The sequence below is a fragment of the Cololabis saira genome, chromosome 2, assembly GCF_033807715.1.
Source record: "Cololabis saira isolate AMF1-May2022 chromosome 2, fColSai1.1, whole genome shotgun sequence".
Lineage (NCBI taxonomy): Eukaryota > Metazoa > Chordata > Actinopteri > Beloniformes > Belonidae > Cololabis > Cololabis saira.
Window position 1 is genome coordinate 52543651 of NC_084588.1, and position 20049 is coordinate 52563699.

The 20049-nt window shown below is 46.8% G+C and overlaps 1 protein-coding gene across 2 annotated transcripts in view; it reads right to left on the reverse strand.

Annotated features, from left to right (window-relative positions):
* Positions 1 to 20049, reverse strand: part of LOC133464866 (A-kinase anchor protein 13) — a 164825-nt gene that overhangs the window by 109658 nt on the left and 35118 nt on the right. The window contains exons 5-9 of one of the 2 annotated variants that reach the window (XM_061747065.1): positions 14161 to 14344; positions 8904 to 9093; positions 6270 to 6971; positions 5162 to 6203; positions 778 to 1674 (exon numbers count right to left, since the gene is read on the reverse strand). In XM_061747065.1, coding sequence (XP_061603049.1) covers positions 778 to 1674; positions 5162 to 6203; positions 6270 to 6971; positions 8904 to 9093; positions 14161 to 14344 — 3015 coding nt within the window. Of the gene's footprint in view, positions 1 to 777; positions 1675 to 5161; positions 6220 to 6269; positions 6972 to 8903; positions 9094 to 14160; positions 14345 to 20049 lie in introns of those variants that run through there. The other variant, XM_061747058.1, reaches the window with a different exon arrangement.

Below are 20049 nucleotides of genomic sequence, written 5' to 3' on the forward strand. Positions count from 1 at the left end.
GCAGCAGCAGCAGCAGCAGCTGTTACCATGGTAACAGCTGCTGCTGCTCACGTACAGACGTGATCGCCCTGCGCCGTCGTCCCGGGGGAGAAACCTGCAGCTCTGTGGAGAATTACCGCTGGTTGAAATAAATCATTTAGGAAGATAAATGTTGGTTTAATAGATGAAATCTAACAGTTGTAGCTACGCCTGTTAAGAAATTTGCTCAGAAAATTTGGAGATTTCTGCCTGCCGGCTCCGGAGCTGATTTATGGTTCCGCCTTAAATCAACGCAGAGCCTACGGCGTACGGCGTGCGTCGCTGCATAACCTACGCTGTAGGCTCTGCATTGGTGTAACGTGGGACCATAAATCAGCCTTTATTCTGCCGTGATCTTCGCAACAACGAGCAACCGAGTGATTATGTACATTCACTGAGTGAATATTATGAAAGTAAAATATATATTTCTCGCTAGAAATATAATCAAAACGCATTTTTATGCAGAAACTAACTCAAAATAGTGATTTTATTCACAAAAAAATAAGAAATGTCCACAAATGACGACGAAAAGCATTCTGGGAAAAAAAAATTTTCCCTAGATTAGCTGGTGAGGATCTGAAATCCCTCGATCCGTAGGGACAGATTCATAGCCACTACACTAGTTTTCTCCACTCCCCCTAGGTGGAAAGAGGAATTGGGAACCACTACCCTCACGGGAACGCGCAAAATTTAGGGGTAGAGATGAAAACGAGGGGTAGGGAGAGTATTGGGACTGGGCCTAAATCAGTGTTTACCCACCTGGGGTTTTGCCGCCGCTGGCCGGGGCTCCGTCCACTCCGTCGTGAGTCCGTGGACTCTCAGCCGTCCCGTCCTCGGTTGGAGGATCAACAAACACGTCCTTGCTGACGTCGGCGAGCGGCTCCGCTGCTGGAGAACCTCCATCGTTTCTGTGAGCGTCTCGTGGTGAGGAGACGGCGAGGAGATTCCCCGCCGACTCTTCTTCTACCGTTTTCCCAGAGTCCTCCGGTTCAAGTTGTTGTAGCGCAAATTGCACGTTTTGATTTTCCTCGGCTGCCGCCGCCGTTACGGGAGAGTCACTGGTCTCTACCAGCGTATCCTCTTCCTCAGTCCTGGTCTCTACCAGCGTATTCTCTTCCTCAGTCCTGGTCTCTACCAGCGTTTTCTCTTCGTCAGTCCTGGTCTCTACCAGCGTATTCTCTTCCTCAGTCCTGGTCTCTACCAGCGTATCCTCTTCCTCAGTCCTGGTCTCTACCAGCGTATCCTCTTCCTCAGTCCTGGTCTCTACCAGCGTATCCTCTTCCTCAGTCCTGGTCTCTACCAGCGTATCCTCTTCCTCAGTCCTGGTCTCTACCAGCGTATCCTCTTCCTCAGTCCTGGTCTCTACCAGCGTTTCCTCTTCCTCAGTCCTGGTCTCTACCAGCGTATCCTCTTCCTCAGTCCTGGTCTCTACCAGCGTATTCTCTTCGTCAGTCCTGGTCTCTACCAGCGTATCCTCTTCCTCAGTCCTGGTCTCTACCAGCGTTTCCTCTTCCTCAGTCCTGGTCTCTACCAGCGTATCCTCCTCTTCCTCAGGCTGGTCTGGGACAGGCGGGACCGCCGACGTGGACCCGTCTGTCTCCACACACGGGTCTCCAGCTTCACCTGGAGAGCCTTCGCTCACCGACGACACCGGACCTGGTAATGGACACATATATAGAAACACAATAAGCAAACAAAGAAGAATACACACATGCATGAGATAAAATGACAACCTAAATTGGTTTTGTCGGTTTCCTTAGCATCTTTTCCCTTTCTGTTTTCAGAGCTATCATTATTATTATTAGTGCCACAGCTGCGCCAAGTGGCACGCCTCCTCCATAGCTATGCAATAGCAATGGAGGAGTATTGTTATCCTGCGGGTTTATTAAACTTATTCATTTTCCGGACAAACTTCGGCGCGTAACTAGTCCCGCAGCTTTGAGAAAACGCGAAAAGTAAAGACGTAGAAACGTGCGCCTTAAGCGGGAATCGTGTGCTATGACTTTTATTAGCGATTGGCGTGCACGTTTTTGCGCAACGTGCGCAACGTGCACAAACGTGCGCTTTTAGCGCCATCCGGAATGCATTGGGAGAACTTTGGGGCCTCACCACTCGCACACCGTTACTCGAAAAATTCTGAACCGATTTAGAAAGTTGTAGGCCCTGAATTTAACTACAGTCCTGTGGATTTTCAGAGCAATGGCACAAATAGTTTTTGCACGAAACAAATTAATGGGGAGATTTTCCCATGTAAGTGAATGGGGCAGAATGTCACACTGTGGGTGGAAGGAGGTTCGAAAAAAGCCAAAATTCACCTTTTTTCTGAGTCAGGTATCTTTCTCATTCTTGCACGTAGAACTGTCATTCAAACTTCAAAACGGAGGAAAACTTCTCTTCTCTCTCCAAACCTGAAACAGTTTTTTCCTAAAATGCACACTTTTTAAGATATGAGCGCTCAAGCGAGGACTGGAGATCACTTTTTTGTCAAATCTAGAGTGGAGCTCTAATTTTCTAGAGTGGCAGAGACAGTAAAAAAAATAACCTTAATTTATATTTGTAACTCGAGCTCACGGCCAAACCGTGAAAGCTGGACAGATAATTTTTGGTAAGAATATAGAAATAGATGGGATTCATAAAATGTGACTTTGACAGGCGGGGTATGCACAAAATTTAAACGGGGAGGGATAAAGCTGCGCTAATTCCTGCCTTTGTCCCCATTCACTGCAATATAATCAAAAGTTTTCTTCAAAAAAATCTCACTTTGTTTTCGAACTACCGTTACTAACGCATTTTAAGGAATATCTGAATAAAATTAAGATTGTCAGAATTGGCCAGGTTCTGTGTCTCTCACGATGTCTTTATTTTTCTGCTAGGAGCTACGGTTTTCTCACAAATCGGAGTTATTTGAGAACTTGTCACAAGGCAAAATCTGGAATTTTCTCACAGCGAACCTGCAACCTTGCTCATGTCGAGGTTCTTGTTGCCCCTAGCAACCAGAGCTCAGTTGTTGACTGATTAGACTGAGCATGACTGGTCACATGACCCAGTCAGTACAGACTTCATATACCATATATATATATATGGTACTTTAACCTGGAAAATTGAGAAATCTGAACCCTGACCTTTTGACCTTAGATGATCAACAGTCCTGCTGGGAACCGGTTCATGGGATGTGTGTGTGTATGTATATATATATATATATATATATATATATATATATATATATATATATATATATATATATATATATATATATATATATATACATACATACATACACACAGGGCTGCACATAAGTGACCCCCAGAGCGCATGCGCCGTCAAAATCCACAGTGCGCTGTCAATCTTGTGCTGCGAAGCGCTTTTGCGTACCAACAGCTGGGGCTCATATTATTGGTTGTGGCCAGACCGGAATACTAATATTAAAAAATCTATTGCGAGAGCTTTTCCCCAGAACTGCCACTCAAAGTTGGTACTGGCCAATCACAGCGCGTCCTTACTCCCCCTCCATGCTCGTTGCAGCGGTGGGTTGGGCAGGAAGAGAGGTAAGGATCAGCTTTACTGAACAAACCCCGACACGTCTCGTCAAAATGTCCAAGAAGCAAGCGCCATTAAGTAATTATTTTGGTGTTCCTCCACCACCACCAACTACAAAGAGACGCCAAACTAAACCACTACCCGAACAGAAAACATGTGTTCGCCGAGAAGTGGCTGCATGATGTTACGCGGCGACGCGCACCGTACGTTGGCGTTCCTGCGTATCCTACCCCGTAAGCTCTGCGTTGGTGCAACGCGGAACCATAAATCAGCCAATGTCCGTCACTGCGTGCAGCAGCAGCGTGCCTGCACCAGCAAGACGCTGCTCTCTGATTATGGCTCACAGTTTATGAAAACCCCAAATAAAAAATAAATTAGAGAATATTTTATGAAATCAATAAACAATTCCATCATCAAAATTATAACAAATAAAAGGTTCAACATATCTTGCTTTGCATGTAATAAGACTAGGTAATATATTAGTTTCACCTTTTAAGTTGAATTATTGAAATAGATTAACTTTTACACCATATTATAGTTGAATTATTGAAATAGATTAACTTTTACACCATATTCTTCACCTGAAGCAATATTCTACACCTTGGCTGATGTGGACATACATAGCATAGGAGGCTATTTCAGCTGCTATATGGTTGGCTGTCTGTACAGTCATGCAAGTTCAATGCTATTAAAGAACACGTTTTTTCATATAAAATAAACACATTTTTATGCAGTTTAGAAGTTTTGGGGCTTTTTTTTGGCTCCTGCGCTGCTGAAATCGGGGCATCCTTTATTTCTATTTCTGAAAGTTGGCAACCCCTAGGTGCAAAATATGCCATGAGCATCCCAATCTGGCCGATAAAAACTGTAACTTTTATACTGACTCTACAGACTAACACGCACCATAATTTGTTAATTCATCTTTAGTGAATAAATATCGTTTCGCCTATAACCAAAATAATTATGTGCAGCCCTGTGTATATATATATATATATATATTATTATTTTTATTATATATATATAAATATATACATTTGTATATTATATATAAAAATTAGCCCCGCCCCTTCTTCTGATTGGCCGATATGTTATAGTCCAATAACTTTTGAATGGTTTCACATAGAGAGTCATGGGTGGTGTCATAGGACTCGGTATTGAGTTCTTGACCTTCATTGGTGCAAATTAGCCCTGCTCCTTGTTCTGATTGGTTGATATGCGAGTCCTTCACCTTTATTGCTTGCAAAATGCAATAATGTACACAAATGTGCAGCAGCCCGCCGTGGCACTCTCGAAATTTCTGCGAGGAAATTGTCTAGTTATCATTATTATTGCTATTATTATCATCATCATCATCATTGTTATTATTATTACTATTATTATTATTTTGTGTAGACTTATGATACTTCATTTGTTCTTTTTGTATATTCTATTATGTTAAAAGGTGGGCAAGATAAGCTTTATGCTTCAAACCTAGACCTTTTCGGTCCAAATAATCACAATGTTGACCAGGGAAAAACCTGGATGTTTGTTATCTTGTTTGTTGATTTTTATGTTTGTGAATGACCGAAATAAATATTAACTAACTAAAAAATAAAAACTAACTGACCTGGTGATGGATCCTCTCTGGAAAGTTCCTGCGCAGACTCAGGGTTCCCGTCCCCCCCGGTCTGGGGGGGTGTGGGTTGGGTACCATCCCGGCTGCCGTCCACAGGAACCCGCTCGTCCACAGGAACCCGCTCGTCCACAGGAACCCGCTCGTCCACAGGAACCCGCTCCTCCTCACCTCTTGGACGACCGTGGCTCTGGGCGGGTTTGGGATCAGGCGGGTCCAGCTCTGCCGTCTCCGTCTGGAGCGGGTCTCGATCCTCGTCCTGAGCGTGGTGGAATATCTCCGTGGAGGAGCTGCCGAAAGAGCGGAAGCTGCCGTCGTCGTCGCTGGAGGAGCCGTGGGCCATGGCCGAGTCCGGGTCGGCCGAGTCCGGGTCAGTCGAGTCCGGGTCGGCCTCTGGTGGAGCGGCGGCGGCTTCAGGTGACGGCTCAGAGTCGCTCTGGTCCGGCTGTCGCGGCTCAGAGTCGCTCTGGTCCGGCCGTCGTGGCTCGGAGTCGCTCTGGTCCGGCTGTCGTTTAACCGACGGCTCAGAGTCGCTCTGGTCCGGCTGTCGTTTAACCGACGGCTCAGAGTCGCTCTGGTCCGGCTGTCGTTTAACCGACGGCTCAGAGTCGCTCTCGTCCGGCCGTCGTCTAGCGGTTTCCTCCCCGGGCGACGGCTCAGAGTCGCACCGGTCCGGCGGCGCGTCCTGCTCGGAGTTGGGAGCGGTCAGGAACTCCACACTCTCGGGATCGTCCTTGGGAGAAGCGGTTCCTCCGACACCAGCCGGCTCCTCGGCGCTCGCCGCTTCGGCTTCGGCCGGCGGAGCCGCGTCCCGGCGCTGCTCGTCCCCGTAATCCCCGGCAGCTGTTTCCTGGTTTTGTTCTGGGCTGTTTGTGTCTGGCGGAGGTTCCCCCTGGCCGAGGCCGATCAGGAGACACGGAGGAGCAGATCCAGGCTCCTCCGTGACGTCAGCGCAGCCTATCAGCGGCGGCGTTGGGCCGGGGGGGTCGCCGGGGGCGGAGGTTTGATCCGTTAACCCCTCCCGCTCCGTTAACCCCTCCCGCTCCGCTAACCCCTCCCGCTCCGCTAACCCCTCCCGCTCCGCTAACCCCTCCCGCTCCACTCCGTCCAGAGAGAGTCGGTCACAGATCTCCTGCAGGAGTCGTGTCACCTCCTCGCTGACGTCCTCTCCGTCCTGACGGCTCTCCGACCCCTCCGAGGCCTCCGAGCCCCCCAACGACGGAGACTGGCCCATCCCTGGAGCCTGGGTCAGATCTGTGACCTCAGAGCCGGGGGTTTCCTCCCTCTTCCTGGCCGAGCCGTCGTCTGCTTCCTGCTCCGAACCCCGTGCTTCCCGGATCTCAGCTTCCTCGGCCGCTGCTGGGATTCCCTGGGCGGCTCTTCCCCCCTCGGCCTCGGCCTGCGCTGACGGGCTCAGACTCTCCCTCCCCTCCTCAGCCGACGGGCTCAGACTCTCCCCTCTCCCCTCCTCTCCCTCCTCGGCCTCCGCGCTGGAACCGGGACCCACCCGGTCCTCCGGGGGGCCGGGGCCGAGCTCCTGGGGGTGGGTTTCTGAAACCGGAGCGTCAGTCTCTGCATTCCCACTCCCACCACGTCCACAGTCCACAGTGTTGGCACTTCTTTCCCCGGCGCTGCTTTGGCCCGCGCTGCCCTCAGCTGTCGTCCCCGGGTCCTCCGGGTCCTCCGACGGGTCTGGGGCCGGCTCTCGGAGCTGCTCCCGACAGGTCAGGTCTGTTTTCACACCGTCACAACATTCCTGGGCGGTGTGAAGAGAGTCCAGCGGCAGCTCCAGCACAGAACCTCCCTGCAGGGAAAGAGCAGAGGATGAATGTTCACTTCTCTCCGGCTCTTATCAACAACCGCCTGATTGCATAAGGTGTTCCACTGGTTACACAAACTAAGGGAGGTTGGAGGAAAGAGGGCAGTGAAAAGACAAACAGCCGGCGGCGTCCAGAAGCAGCAGAGCTCCCGGCGCCGTGACTCACCCGGGCACCGTTTATTTCTTTATTTATATATAATTATTATTCAAAATTGAACAAATGTATTTTCAGACTTAAAAGGTTGAATATGTAGAATATTTATTAAAAATATATTTCTAAAAAAATAATACCTCCACGGTGCGTTTTGAGGTTACAGAATGAAAGTATTGCTACTCCATACATTTTTATTTTTTTTTAGTGTGAATCAATATTTTTAAAATTTTTGGCGTTCCGTTTACATTCGTACCTGCCCGTTTACCACCATAACTGTGTTAAAACATGATCAGTTAGTTTAAACAACTTGTTTAGGGCTCCATATATCATCCATATATCAATTGATCGTGCATAAAGTAGGCCCATAGGATAAAAGGAAGATGGTGAGAAGAATTTGAGATGAGTAGACACTACATGCCCAAAACCCTTAAAATGATGATTTAGGAATTTAGGTATTTTTTGGCGAGCCTTTACCAATTTATGGCATGGTATGAGTTGCATATTGGCTAAAAATTAAAAATTAAAATCACGTTGGTGTCCCCCCCAATCCTGACATCGGATCTGCACCCTTGTACACACACTAGGGCTGTGCGATTAATCGATTTTAAATCTAAATCGGATTTATTAATCAAGACGATGTTAAAAAAAGGAAAATCGGAAAATTTATTTTCCTTTTTTGCAGCTGGCTGCATTACAGACAGAGCTCGTCTAATCATCTTTGTTTGGTCAAGAAAATTGTAAATGTTGTCACTTTACTAAACTCGAGGAGGATTTACAGTATCTTTCAATTACACTTAATTTCCAATAGGGAAATTTGTTTGCTATTTTTCTTTAAAAATAAAGATAAAATATTTGAAACAATTTATTCCATTGACTTTTGTAGTTTTACTCGAAATCGAAAATCGTGTTTTCAGAGGGAAAAAAAATTGGGATTTTATTTTTGTCCAAAATCGCCCAGCCCTAAAGGCCCTGACACACTAACCCGACGTCGCCCGCTCTCTGCCGACTGCTGGGCCGGGCTCACTAGACACACCGCAAATACAACACCCGACGGCGAACTAGCACGTACGTTCTGCGCATGCGTCAGAGGTAATTCCCCTCCATACCAGCAGACAAAACAGAAACAAAACTCTGGAGAATTACCACTGGCTGAAATAAATCATTTAGGAGGATAAATGTTGGTTTCATAGATGAAATCTAACAGTTGTAGCTAGTAGGTTACGTGGCGCGCGTCGCCGCGTAACCTACGCCGTAGGCTCTGCGTTGGTGTAACACAGAACCATAAATCAGCCTTTGTTCTGGCACGGTTTGAAAAAGACAAGCGATTGATTATATACATTCACTGAGTGAATATTATGAAAGTAAAATATATATTTTTCGCTAGAAATGTAATCAAAATGCATTTTTATGCAGAAACCAACTTAAAATATCGATTTTATTCATAAGAAATGTCCGCCATGTTTTTTTTTTTTTGAGTCAGTCCACAAATGACGACGAAAAGCATTCTGGGAAATTCTGGGAACAGCCAATCCCAGAGAGAGCTGTTTGACCGACGGCCGACGCCGATTCAACATGTAGAATCAAATGAAAAGCTGCCGACGGGCGGCCGACCTGTGGCGACGTGCGGGACACACCGGGAAAACTAGCCCGACAGACGAGCACCGACGGCCCGACGGCCGACAGTCGGCTTGGTGTGTCAGGGCCATAACTCACACCTTTCTAAAATCATCTTTTTCAGTTGTTTTTTTCCAGGCGGGACTCACCCGTTCATGGAGGTGGCACACCAGGTGCAGCAGCTGCTCCACGCTCTTCTGCAGGGTGGGGACCTGGCAGTCCGGCGGGACGTTCACCGTCAGCGTGTGCGTGTTCAGGGTGGGGAGGTGGCAGGACACCCGGGCGTCTGCGGAGTTCAGCTGGGCCGTGTCAGTCCCCCCGTCCTCGGCCGCCTCGGCCCTGCCAGGGAGGAAACACGGTGAGAGACGTCCAGAAACACAATCCTGTGAAGAAATCCTCAAAAACAACCCGTGAACGACGAGCACTCAGGGAGATTTCTGCGTCCCGGCTGCGTTTCCTTCCAGTGTAATGTGTTTGACAAACAGAGACGGTGCCGTGGAGGGAAACCTCCCTGCTTGCATAATCCTGGGTGGGTTGTTCCTCCGGGCCGGGAGGCTGATGTCACCAGCCGGGCGGCTAGTGACTTCATCTTCATGAGAACAAACCCAGTTACCAACACGTTAGAAAGCTCAAACCTGGAGGTCGTGAAGCCGCTCCACAACCAGACAAGTAGCTGCTGTCAGTTAAAGGGGACCTATTATGAAAACGAGGTTTTCTCTTGCTTTAAACTATAAAGTGTTTTTTTCTTGCTTTAACATATATAAAGTGTTTTTCTCTTGCTTTAACATATATAAAGTGTTTTTTTCTTGCTTTAACATATATAAAGTGGTCTCCCCTCAGCCTGCCAACTCAGAGAAGGAGCAAAGCAACCAGATTCTGCAGTGTCTGTACAGCTGCCCGGATGATCTGTCCAGTGTGATGTGGATCTACGAGCCAATAAGATTCTGCTCCCGTTGTTATGGAACGACGGGAGCAGAACCAACTCCGGCCGGAACAACAACAACTCCGCCGAAATGTCGAGAAAAAAGTCAAAATGTCGAGAAAAAAAGTGGAAATGTCGAGAAAAAAAGTGCCAATGTCGAGTAAAAAAGTCGAAATGTCGAGCAAAACAGTCGAAATGTCGAGAAAAAAGTCAAAATGTCGAGAAAAAAAGTGGAAATGTCGAGAAAAAAAGTGGAAATGTCGAGAAAAAAAGTGGAAATGTTGAGAAAAAAGTCAAAATGTCGAGAAAAAAGTCAAAATGTCAAGAAAAGTCAAAATGGCGAGAAAAAAAAGTAGAAATCTTGAGAAAAAAGTTGAAATGTCTAGATTAAAGGGGACCTATTATGAAAACAGGTTTTTTCTTGCTTTAACATATATAAAGTGGTCTCCCCTCAGCAACTCAGAGAAGGAGGAAAGAAACCAAATGCTGCAGTGTCTGTACAGCCGCCCGGATGATCTGTACAGTCTGATGTGGATCTACGAGACAATAATCCCCCCCCCCGACCATCGGCCCCTTTCTCTATGGAACTTTGTTTTTAATTGACGTGAACCTATTTAGTCATAATTTTCGTTGACCAAAGCAACTTTAGCACTGAGCGGGACATTAGAAAGATGCTGCAGCAGGTCGGCGGACCCGGGCCGACGGTTTCCCATCACTCCAGATTCCTCTGGAACAATAGCAGCAGCCCACAACCTTTCACTCTGCCCTCATTTACCCGACGGCAGCTGGAAGAGCTGGGCCGGCTGCAGCGGCTTCGCCAGGATGTGAATGCTGCTATTGTTCAGGGAAGACAACAAACAACAATAAAGGCCCTTCGATAGACTGATGCAGTCGCTGCAGCGAGGAGGAGCCGTGTCCTCTGTAATAGTCCAGGGGTCAGATTCCAAAATTTCACTTGTCAGTACCACTCAAGGTGACCAAACTTACTTGAAAAAACAATTGCGTTAACTGAACTAAATAAAAACGAAAATTAAAAGACAAAAACGATAACTAACTGAAACTAGGGCTGGGCAATTATACGATCTCGATTTGTGATCGCGATCAAATTAAGCTCGATCACGGTGATCAGCTGTGGGTCTACTTTCTCGATCATGTGCAAAACATGCTGCAGCAAAGTGCATGACAACCAATCACAACCCGCTTCCCTGGCACCGCGCTGTCTGCATTAATTGATCATGCATGACATGCCGCGGCAAGCTGCCTGACCATAGGCAGTAAACTAGTCACATCTGCCTCCCCTGCACTGGTGGGAGCAAGCGTGACCAGAGAGAATAAAACTACAAGACAACAACCGCAGGCTAGCGTTAGCTTAGCTTCGAGCCGACCGGGACTCACGGTTTGCGGTTATTTATTTATTTATTTCGCCGGACAACTTCTTCCGAGCGTACAGGAGGAGGGTGTGATGGATTCACAAAATGCCCTTCGTGATGGATGTATTGTGTATTCGAACCGCACTCATTAAAGTTGTGATTCGCTCTGCTTGTACCACAAATTACTCTGATCACCGCCGACTTCAGAAACTCTGCGGCCCCGACATGGGTGTGTGTGTGCGTGCGTGCGTGTGTGTGTGTGTGTGCGCGCTCAGCGGAGTGAATGTGTCGGAGCGCGGAGGCAACAAGCAGAGCTCCGCAGATGACGCCGTAGGCTCTGCGTTGGTGTAACGCGGGACCATAAATCAGCCTTAAGTCCCTTTAGGCTAATACTGTGAGAAATAACCTCTCATAATAGCGGTACTACAGTTAATAAATGTAATAAAACTGCCGTTTCTGCTGGCTACTGAGTCCTGTAAGTGGCGAGTGAGTTTTAACTCCTTAATTACCAACCAGCGTCAGAGTCACGCACAGTAAACAAACAGTGATGTTAGAGAGCCACCTGTTGGTCAATTTAAGCAACCGCATCGCCAGCTGCTTGACAGTGGCTCAAATCATATTAGTTTACTGTTTTTGTTTTTAATAATGTCATTGCAATTTTATCTATGCAATTGTGAAAAAAATGGCAAAATAAATGAAAAACTGTGAACAACCGCATTCCGTACGCTATTCAGTACTCAGTATTCAGCCAAGTCTTTAAATTTTATTCCGCTTCAGTTTCGGCCTCAAATTTTCATTTTGGTGCATCCCTAGTTTTTTCGGTGGGTACCACTGGTAGCATTCTGGATTCTTGTTAAAACATGCTATTTGCTTTATTTGTTAATAAAAAAAAAACTAATCTCTGGTTTCTTTCTATTTTATTCCAGAAGGGAGGGGGGATCTTCTGATTTAAAAAAATCGTGATTAAAAATCGAGATCGTTCAATATGGGAAAAAAAATCGTGATCACTTTTTTTGCCATATCGCCCAGCCCTAACTGAAACTATATTGCGTGTTTAGAAAACTAACTAAAACGAACTGAAATCATAGATATGTTTTCCGTTTTCGTCCCTGTCAATATAAGCCTCTTGGTATGATCAAATTATTCCGCTCTGGTCGTTTTTCTCCAACTGGCAGCTGTGGCACCTTAACGCCTCACGGTCCGTGACGTCAAAACTAAAACTAAAACTAATAAAAACTAAACTAAAACTAAGCATTTTTGAAAATATAAAAACTAATAAAAACTAGCAAACCCACACTAAAAACGAATTAAAACTAACTGAATTGAAGGAGAAAAAGTCAAAACGAAATAAAACTAAACTAAAATGAAAAATTCAAAACTATTATAACCCTGGTCTGTAGATGATATTCTGGTATGAAAACCTTCCCGAGTGGCAGCTGGATCAGAGTTATCAGCTCATGAAGTTCAGAAAATTACATTTTAGATGCTGCTGCATATCCTGGTTTAGACTCACGTACAGGAAATCTGTTTGACCCTCCAAGAATCCGCGATTCCGTGATCGCGGAATTTTTCGCGGATTTCACGGCTGTCCGTGGATTTACAGACCTTCCGTGGATTTCAATGTCTGGTGCAGAAAAATCACTTTTACTGGGGTTAACATTGCATATGTCCGCGCTGAATATGCGAATTATGCGGGGCTCGCTTGATTTCACCGCATCATCGCCGACATTTTCGCATAAAGTTTGGAAAAAGGGGGGAGTGTTGTCAGTGACATGTCGGGACGCCCGGTCGCGACGTGCGGGACCCGCCCGGGGACCTCCGCACCGCTCGCAGAAACCGCCACCCCCCAAACAGCAGCTCTCACCCGCGGGGGTGAGAGGAAAAAGAGAGTCCCCCCGCTTGCGCGGTGGGCGCGGCTGCCGCGGCTGCCGGTGGACTCAGGATCCGCGCTGACCGCGTACCACTGCGCCCGCGAGGGCCGGCGGAGGCGGACGCACGTTCCCATCCACTTGGGGGATAGTGGCGGCGGACGCGTGGGGGGGGCGACGGAGCTCTGTCTCGTCCCCCTCGTCGCGCCGGTGTGCCCGGCAATCACCCGAGCACCGAGCCGCGGGTGGAGAGGAGAGAGGCGACCGGCCCGGGGGCCGGTCGCCTCTCTCCTATCCACTCGCGCTCTCCTTTTTTTTTCTCTTACGACCTCAGATCAGACGACCCGCTGAATTTAAGAGGGAAGAGCTCAGCGCCGAATCCGCAACTTCCTGCATATTTCGCATATTTTGCAAATTACAGCATATTCCGCAATTTCACCGCATAAAAGCACATAAAAAACCCCCACATTTAATCGCATAATCAATGATTTTAGCCCGCAAAATCAAGGATTTTAGCCCGCGGAATCAAGGATTTTAGTCCGCAGAATCAAGGATTTTAGTCCGCAGAATCAAGGATTTTAGTCCGCAGAATCAAGGATTTTAGTCCGCAGAATCAAGGATTTTAGTCCGCAGAATCAAGGATTTTTGCCCGCGTTTTTCTGGAGGGTCTAATCTGTCAATGTTTCACTATATTGTCTTTGGTATCATTTTAAAGGGGACCTTTTAAAGCATTCATTCAAGCTAAGATGTGATACATTTCCTGAATCCTTATAATCCTATGACTATTCCAATTTTTGTATTTTGTGTCTCTGTTGTTCCTAGTTGACACAGGGATAAAAGATAGTATATCATTTAGGCGAAAATGGTGTAAAAATGTGTGTTGTTTATAGTTTAAAGAGCTGCAGTGACCTCTATGTTGGTCAGAAAGATTCACATCTTAGCTTGAAAGAATGCTTAAAATGATACCAAAGACAATATAGTGAAACATTGATAGATTTCCTGTACATGAGTCTAAACCAGGATATGCAGCAGCATCTAAAATGTAATTTTCACTGTGATACAGCGAAAATACAGCTGATCCAGCTGCCACTCAGGAAGGTTTTCATACCAGAATATCATCTACAGACATGGATATTTTCAAAAATCATAAGTAAGTTTGGTCACCTTGAGTGGTACTGATATCTAGCCTGGTTCATGGACTAAAAGTCCAGGGACGGAGCTGCCGTTTAACCAAGACAACACTTACTTGGTGAGAAACTCCAGGAGGCGTCCGTGCCCTCGGGAGGCCGCGATGGTGGACGGGGTGTGGCCCTCCCTGTTGGCCAATCGGAGGGCTTCCTTGGCTCCGGGCTGCCGCAGCAGGAAGCGCGTGACCCGAGAGAGACCCCGGCGGGCCGAGAAGTGCAGCAGCGTCTCCTGGGGAACCGGGTCTGAGGGGCGACAGGAGGGAACGCATAAATACAGATGCAGAGAGAGGAACATGCAGAGATGCTGAGGCCAGCGTGGTAACAACTCGGCGCTGCCAGCCGAAGCCGGTGGGTAACTTCTAGGGGTGTAACAATATATCGTGCCACGAAATTCCGTGATACAAAAACGTGTCGTGGAGGTGACAAACTGTATCTGATATTGGGTTATTATTATTAATATATTGTGTTGACTAGTAACGCGCATCCGACCGCGCCTCGACCCGTGGAACAAAATCTTCCTCCGCTCAGAAGAAACTAGTCCCGTTTTGGTCCCGATCACGGGACTCTTGCAGGTTTTGAGCTCTGAACTTTTACTGATGTAAGGCTGGTGTAGAGTTAAGCCTTACCTTATTAAATTAAACCTTTTTGGGGTGGTGAGTAGGATAAACACGGGGAAACTTCTGCTGAGTTCCAGTGTACTTTAATGTCCCTCAACAGTGTAGGACTTTAGAACATCAACACAGCAGCTAGTGCCGTACTGTGGCGTATCACTCCGCCCAATCTAAAACAGACTAATCACTACAGATAAACTGACTAGTGTCATTATAGTCCCTGATTTACATCAGAATATAAAGAATATATTTATAAAATAATGAACCCTGAATTACCAAAATAACCTTCTTAACAAAAATAAATCTCCTCTTACACTTATAAGGTGAACATGAATCAATCTGTTTTATGATGTAAAATTGTATGTATTTATTTACAATTTATTTATTTATTTAATTTTAGTTGTTACATTTCTGGAAAAGAAAAAAGTCAAATCATACATGAGAGAAACTATTCAGTTTGTGTCTAAATATTTGTACTTGTATGAAACTGAAGATCATAATGCAAACCTGACATTTACTTTTAGTTCAGTTTGTGGAAAATGGTTGGCCTGGCTTTCTCTTTAAAATTTAAACAGTTATAAAGCATTACAAACTGTAACAATAGGGCAAACGCACAGCATTGTTTTGTATTTTGTGTCTTTCAAATAAAAGACAATTTTTTCCAGTCATATGTTCCTCATTCAAGGTTGTTAAAAAAATACTGCTATAATATCGTATCGTATCGTTATTGTGACCTCAATATCGTTCATTGTACCGTATCGTGAGATTAGTGTATCGTTACACCCCTAGTAACTTCATCACTGACCCAGTAAACAACAGGCATTTGCACATTCACAGGCCGATGAGACTGCAGCTCGTTTCTCTGCCATTTTTCTCAACAACAAATCAAAAAAAGTATTAGCTGACTAAAAAAAACTATTTTCTTTTTTTTTGCATGAGACTAAATCACCCAGCAACATTTTGGCACTTGCTTAAAGCTCCATCTCATAAGAGACAATGAAAGTAGGCAAATCAAAGTAGCAAAAAACAACGATGCTGCGACTAAATCATTTGAACCTTTTCAGCAAACGTGCGGCGCATACGAGCACATCAGACTAATTCAGCCCATTTATTGGACCACTATTTCAGCCGGGCTCCTAATAACGCCATAAAATACTGAAAGTCTCCCCTTTAAGCACCAACGAAGGCCATAACGGAGATTGATGGGCATGCGCGCACACGCACGGCGCTCCGTCTCCCTGCCAGAGCAACAGGTTGCCAGAAAGGCTCCCAGAAGCCTCGCAGCCCGACTGAGGGGCCGCTGGCCGCCGCACAGCTCCGCTCGCGTTTAGTCTGCGTAAATAAACATCTCTGCTCAGCAGAAGATGATGAAAAGCTGCTATTTTTAAAAAGAGTTGCTCCCACTTGTCTGGCAATAATATCAATCTGCTTTACTGCCGCGCCGCGGGCGGAGTTAGCGACTTTAAAGAGGATGCTGCCTTGAGTCTGTCCTCGTCTAAATGAGTCCTGGAGAGCGCTGGATGATGACGAAAAGCCAAACATACGGACGAGCGGGAACGATCGCTGGAGGAAATAAAGCAGCGTTACGTCTAAACGGACTAATTAAAACACAAGACGGCGTTGCGAGCAGCAGGTTGATTGTGATGGAGCTCAGTAATGAGGTGCTAAATCTGCGGTGCCGTCACTTAGAGCCACGTAGACGAGCTGAGCAGCATGTTTAAGATCAGCCGGGAGGAGAAGTTAAACTCCAGAAGAATGTTGAAAGGGGGAAAAACACTTCTCTCACCGCAACAATCATTACAGCACATTTGTGATGTGTCTGCTGAAGGGAGGCTGCGGTCCATTTGCAGCGGGCCGGGCTGCGCCGCGCTGCCCCGACACACTTCGGCCTAATTATTCAGACGTAACGCTCCACTGGGAGGGCCGGGGTCGGCCGGGAATGTGAGACCAAACAGCAGCAGGAAATGCTGCTGGTTTGTTGATGCCGGCCACGACGGCCGACTGGGGGCAAACACTCGGCCCGACCGAGATCCCAAATACCAGCAAGATCCGTCACATGATTCCCTTCAATTTAATCATCAGAATAATCAGGCAGGCCAGAGCTCTACAGCCCAGAGGTGAATCAACCCCCCCCCCGCCTGTAGACGGGTCTGGCTCACAAAGGAGCTGACTTCCATCGGGCCGGCCACCTCCTATTGGCACTTTTACACTAGAACCTACGCAGCCCGACTCCACTCGCCGAGTTGGGTAGTAAGGAGTTACATTTACTACGTTACATTTACTTGAGTACGTTTTGGGAAATTTTGTACTTTTAGGAGTAGTTTTGAATCACTATACTTTTTACTTTTACTTGAGTAGATTTGTGAAGAAGAAACTGTTACTCTTACTCCGCTACATTAGGCTAAATTGAGCTGTTACTTTTCTTTTATCCCTTTTATCCACGTACGCGTCAATCTCATGACATCACTGAGTGATTCTTTGGGAAAAATGTTTGTTTTTGCATTGTGGCAGGGTGGAGGAGCTGCAGCCACTCAGGCTGACGGGACACAGGTGTGGCCCGTCAGCCTCTCCACCTCTCCACCCTGCCAGCCGTATAAGGCTGGCAGGGTGGAGAGGCTGTCCGAACATCCAAAAAGCCGTGGGCTCGGCGGGGCAGTGAACCCACCGCGTCTCCATCCAAACCAAAAGATAGACGTGTAAACGCAACAAAAAGAGCATTTTAATCCAGATGGAAGGAAACTTTCCTCCTGGATCCAGACGGTTGTTTTACAAACCAACCACTGGATCGATGGGTCGTATTTGTTCCGGACACCAGAGGTGTCTCCATCTCGCTGCTTCCCTCCCTCTTTCCCCTCAGCATCACCGCACGCCTGGAACATTTGGTTTTACATAAAAACGATCTAATTACTAGACGGCCCGACATGATTATCGGTTTCCATTTCTTCCACAGAAAAATAACGTTTCTGTCACCAGTGTTGCACGTTGGGACAGAAGCTCAATCCTGTGAAAGACGGTTAATGCGATCTGAGGCGGCTCCTTTAGCCCAGTGTTTAGTTCTTGTTTTGTTTGGCTGAAAAGTGGGTTGAAGAAGGTCCGACGGGACGAGGACAGACGGCGACACCGATGAGGAAGGAGAAAGGAAAGAGAGTGAACGGAGGAGAAAATTAATCAGAGCGCCAGACGCTGAGATAAACACGAGGATCCATACTCTCTCAGCTCTGATCCATCACCTCTGCTAACGTTCCCACACTGGGAACCGGCGTTTTCTGGCCTGGTGGATTGAACTCTGTGGAAGTTTAAATGTTACAAATCCCCCGGAGACCGGAGGGTTGAGCAGCGGCTGCAGACGAGATCTTCCAATTAACACGCTGCCAAAACTGACCTCTTTTCTGGCTCGTTCATATCATTAAACCAATTATTAAACATTCAGTTGTGTTTTGGTTTGACTGAGTAGGGGGTTTCATCAGTTGCTATGACGATAAACACAAGAAAAAACCTCCGCAGACCACAACGCTGGCAGTAATAGAATAAATATAAAGAGTTGATCTTGTCATGATCGCTGCTGAGCTTCACGTTTCAGGAGTTTCCTCCGTCTCCTGCCACGTCTGGGTGACGTGTCGCCCGTACATCAGCATGAATGAGGGGAAAGTCCCTTACATACACAAGCAGCCCCTCCTTTTTATTTTAACGCCTTCTTGTCCAACCCGGGAGGTGGAAAAAAAGAGGATTGGACACCGAGAAAGGGGGAGATGTTCTGAAAAGACGAGCCGGTAGTGAGGGCCGCTCATAGACGGAGCCGAGTGTCACATGTATCACCGGCGCCTGAATCAAATCCTGGCTGACAAACATTGACTGCGTTTTCATGCATCAATAACCCTTTTAAAACCCGAATATTGGCAATAACCCGAATTTGCACGGCCATGTAAACACCAATAACTCCTTTGAATAACCCGAATTTGCTCTTATTGGGGTTTTTAAAAACCCGAATATGAGCCCTGGGTTACTCCTTTTAAAACCTGAATATTGGGTCATGTAAACGTTAACGGAATATCCCCATCAAACGGAACAGGAATCTGTTTTCTGCTCATGCTCTGTTCACAAGGAATCCTGGTCTTTTGAGTCCAGGAAGTTCTTATAAACACGGAGAAACCAAGACCAGGAGGAGACTAATTACTTCATAAATGTAATGAAGGATATGAACATTTCTGCATTTGTAGACGGTAGAAAGTACCGGGATAGAAGATTTACAAGAAGGAGAGAGAAAAGTTGAAGCAGCATTTGTGCTCCTTTAAGCGGTTGGGAATATGTGAGTTGTATCTACTGAAGCCCGCAGGGCTCCAGGTGAGGTGAATTTCCCAGACAACAACAAACGAGCGGCCACGCTGAGATCAGGGACGGCTGCTCGGCCGCGGCGCGAGGAACGACGGAGATGAAGCACCGTCACCTCCACCTGCAGTCCGCCGCCATCCATCACCTGACAGGTCTGATGAGAGGAGGACGGGGCTGCTCTCCTCTCCTCTTCCCTTCCTGCAGCTCAGCCTCGGATTCAAGCGGTGACACATTGTGAAGCATGGCCTATTAGAGCACGCATCAGTCACCTCGGCTGGAAAAACCCTCCGAATCACCGCCGTGACAACCCACTTCCACTCACAGGAGCCCGTGTGTTCGTGTGTGTGTGTCCGACTTTAAAAAGCTAACGACTTTTCACAGCAGCCCGCAGATCTCATCTAATCAAGAGTGATGTTATTACGGAGAATTTGATTTGATGAGCTTCCCTCTCAAACTCCATAACAACAATGAATAAAACATTTCAAGGAGGACGCAGCTCTCAATCTTAACTGCACAATTCCTGCATTTTGCTCCGCTTTTTTTTTGTGACAAACACTCCTCTGATTTGTTTTAATATATCCAAAAATTCATGTTGGACCGTAAGCGATTAGCGCTGCCGTAGCCAGCGGCCGAGGCGGCAGCGCTAACTACTCCCAGAACTCTTATTCATGCCACTTCACAGAGAGCAATTACCTCGCAGAGTTTATCATCCATATCAGCTCATTTAGCTTCCTTTAACTGATTAAAGTCAACGGCTGGAGTAAAGTGGCACTTTCGTTTAAACACAACTGTATCTTTGTTTACTCGGATACGGCAACTTTTCACAGCCCGCTCCGCCCGCCCCCGTTCTGCAGCACACGGGCCTCCGGTCTACTTTTATTTTGTTTAAGTAAATAACTACATACCACCTAGAATGACTCCGGCACGTAAATGATAACACTAAAATACACCAGTGATATCTGAGCGTGTCAGTGCTCCAGCGGTGCAGCCGGCTGTGTGCCCAGCGAT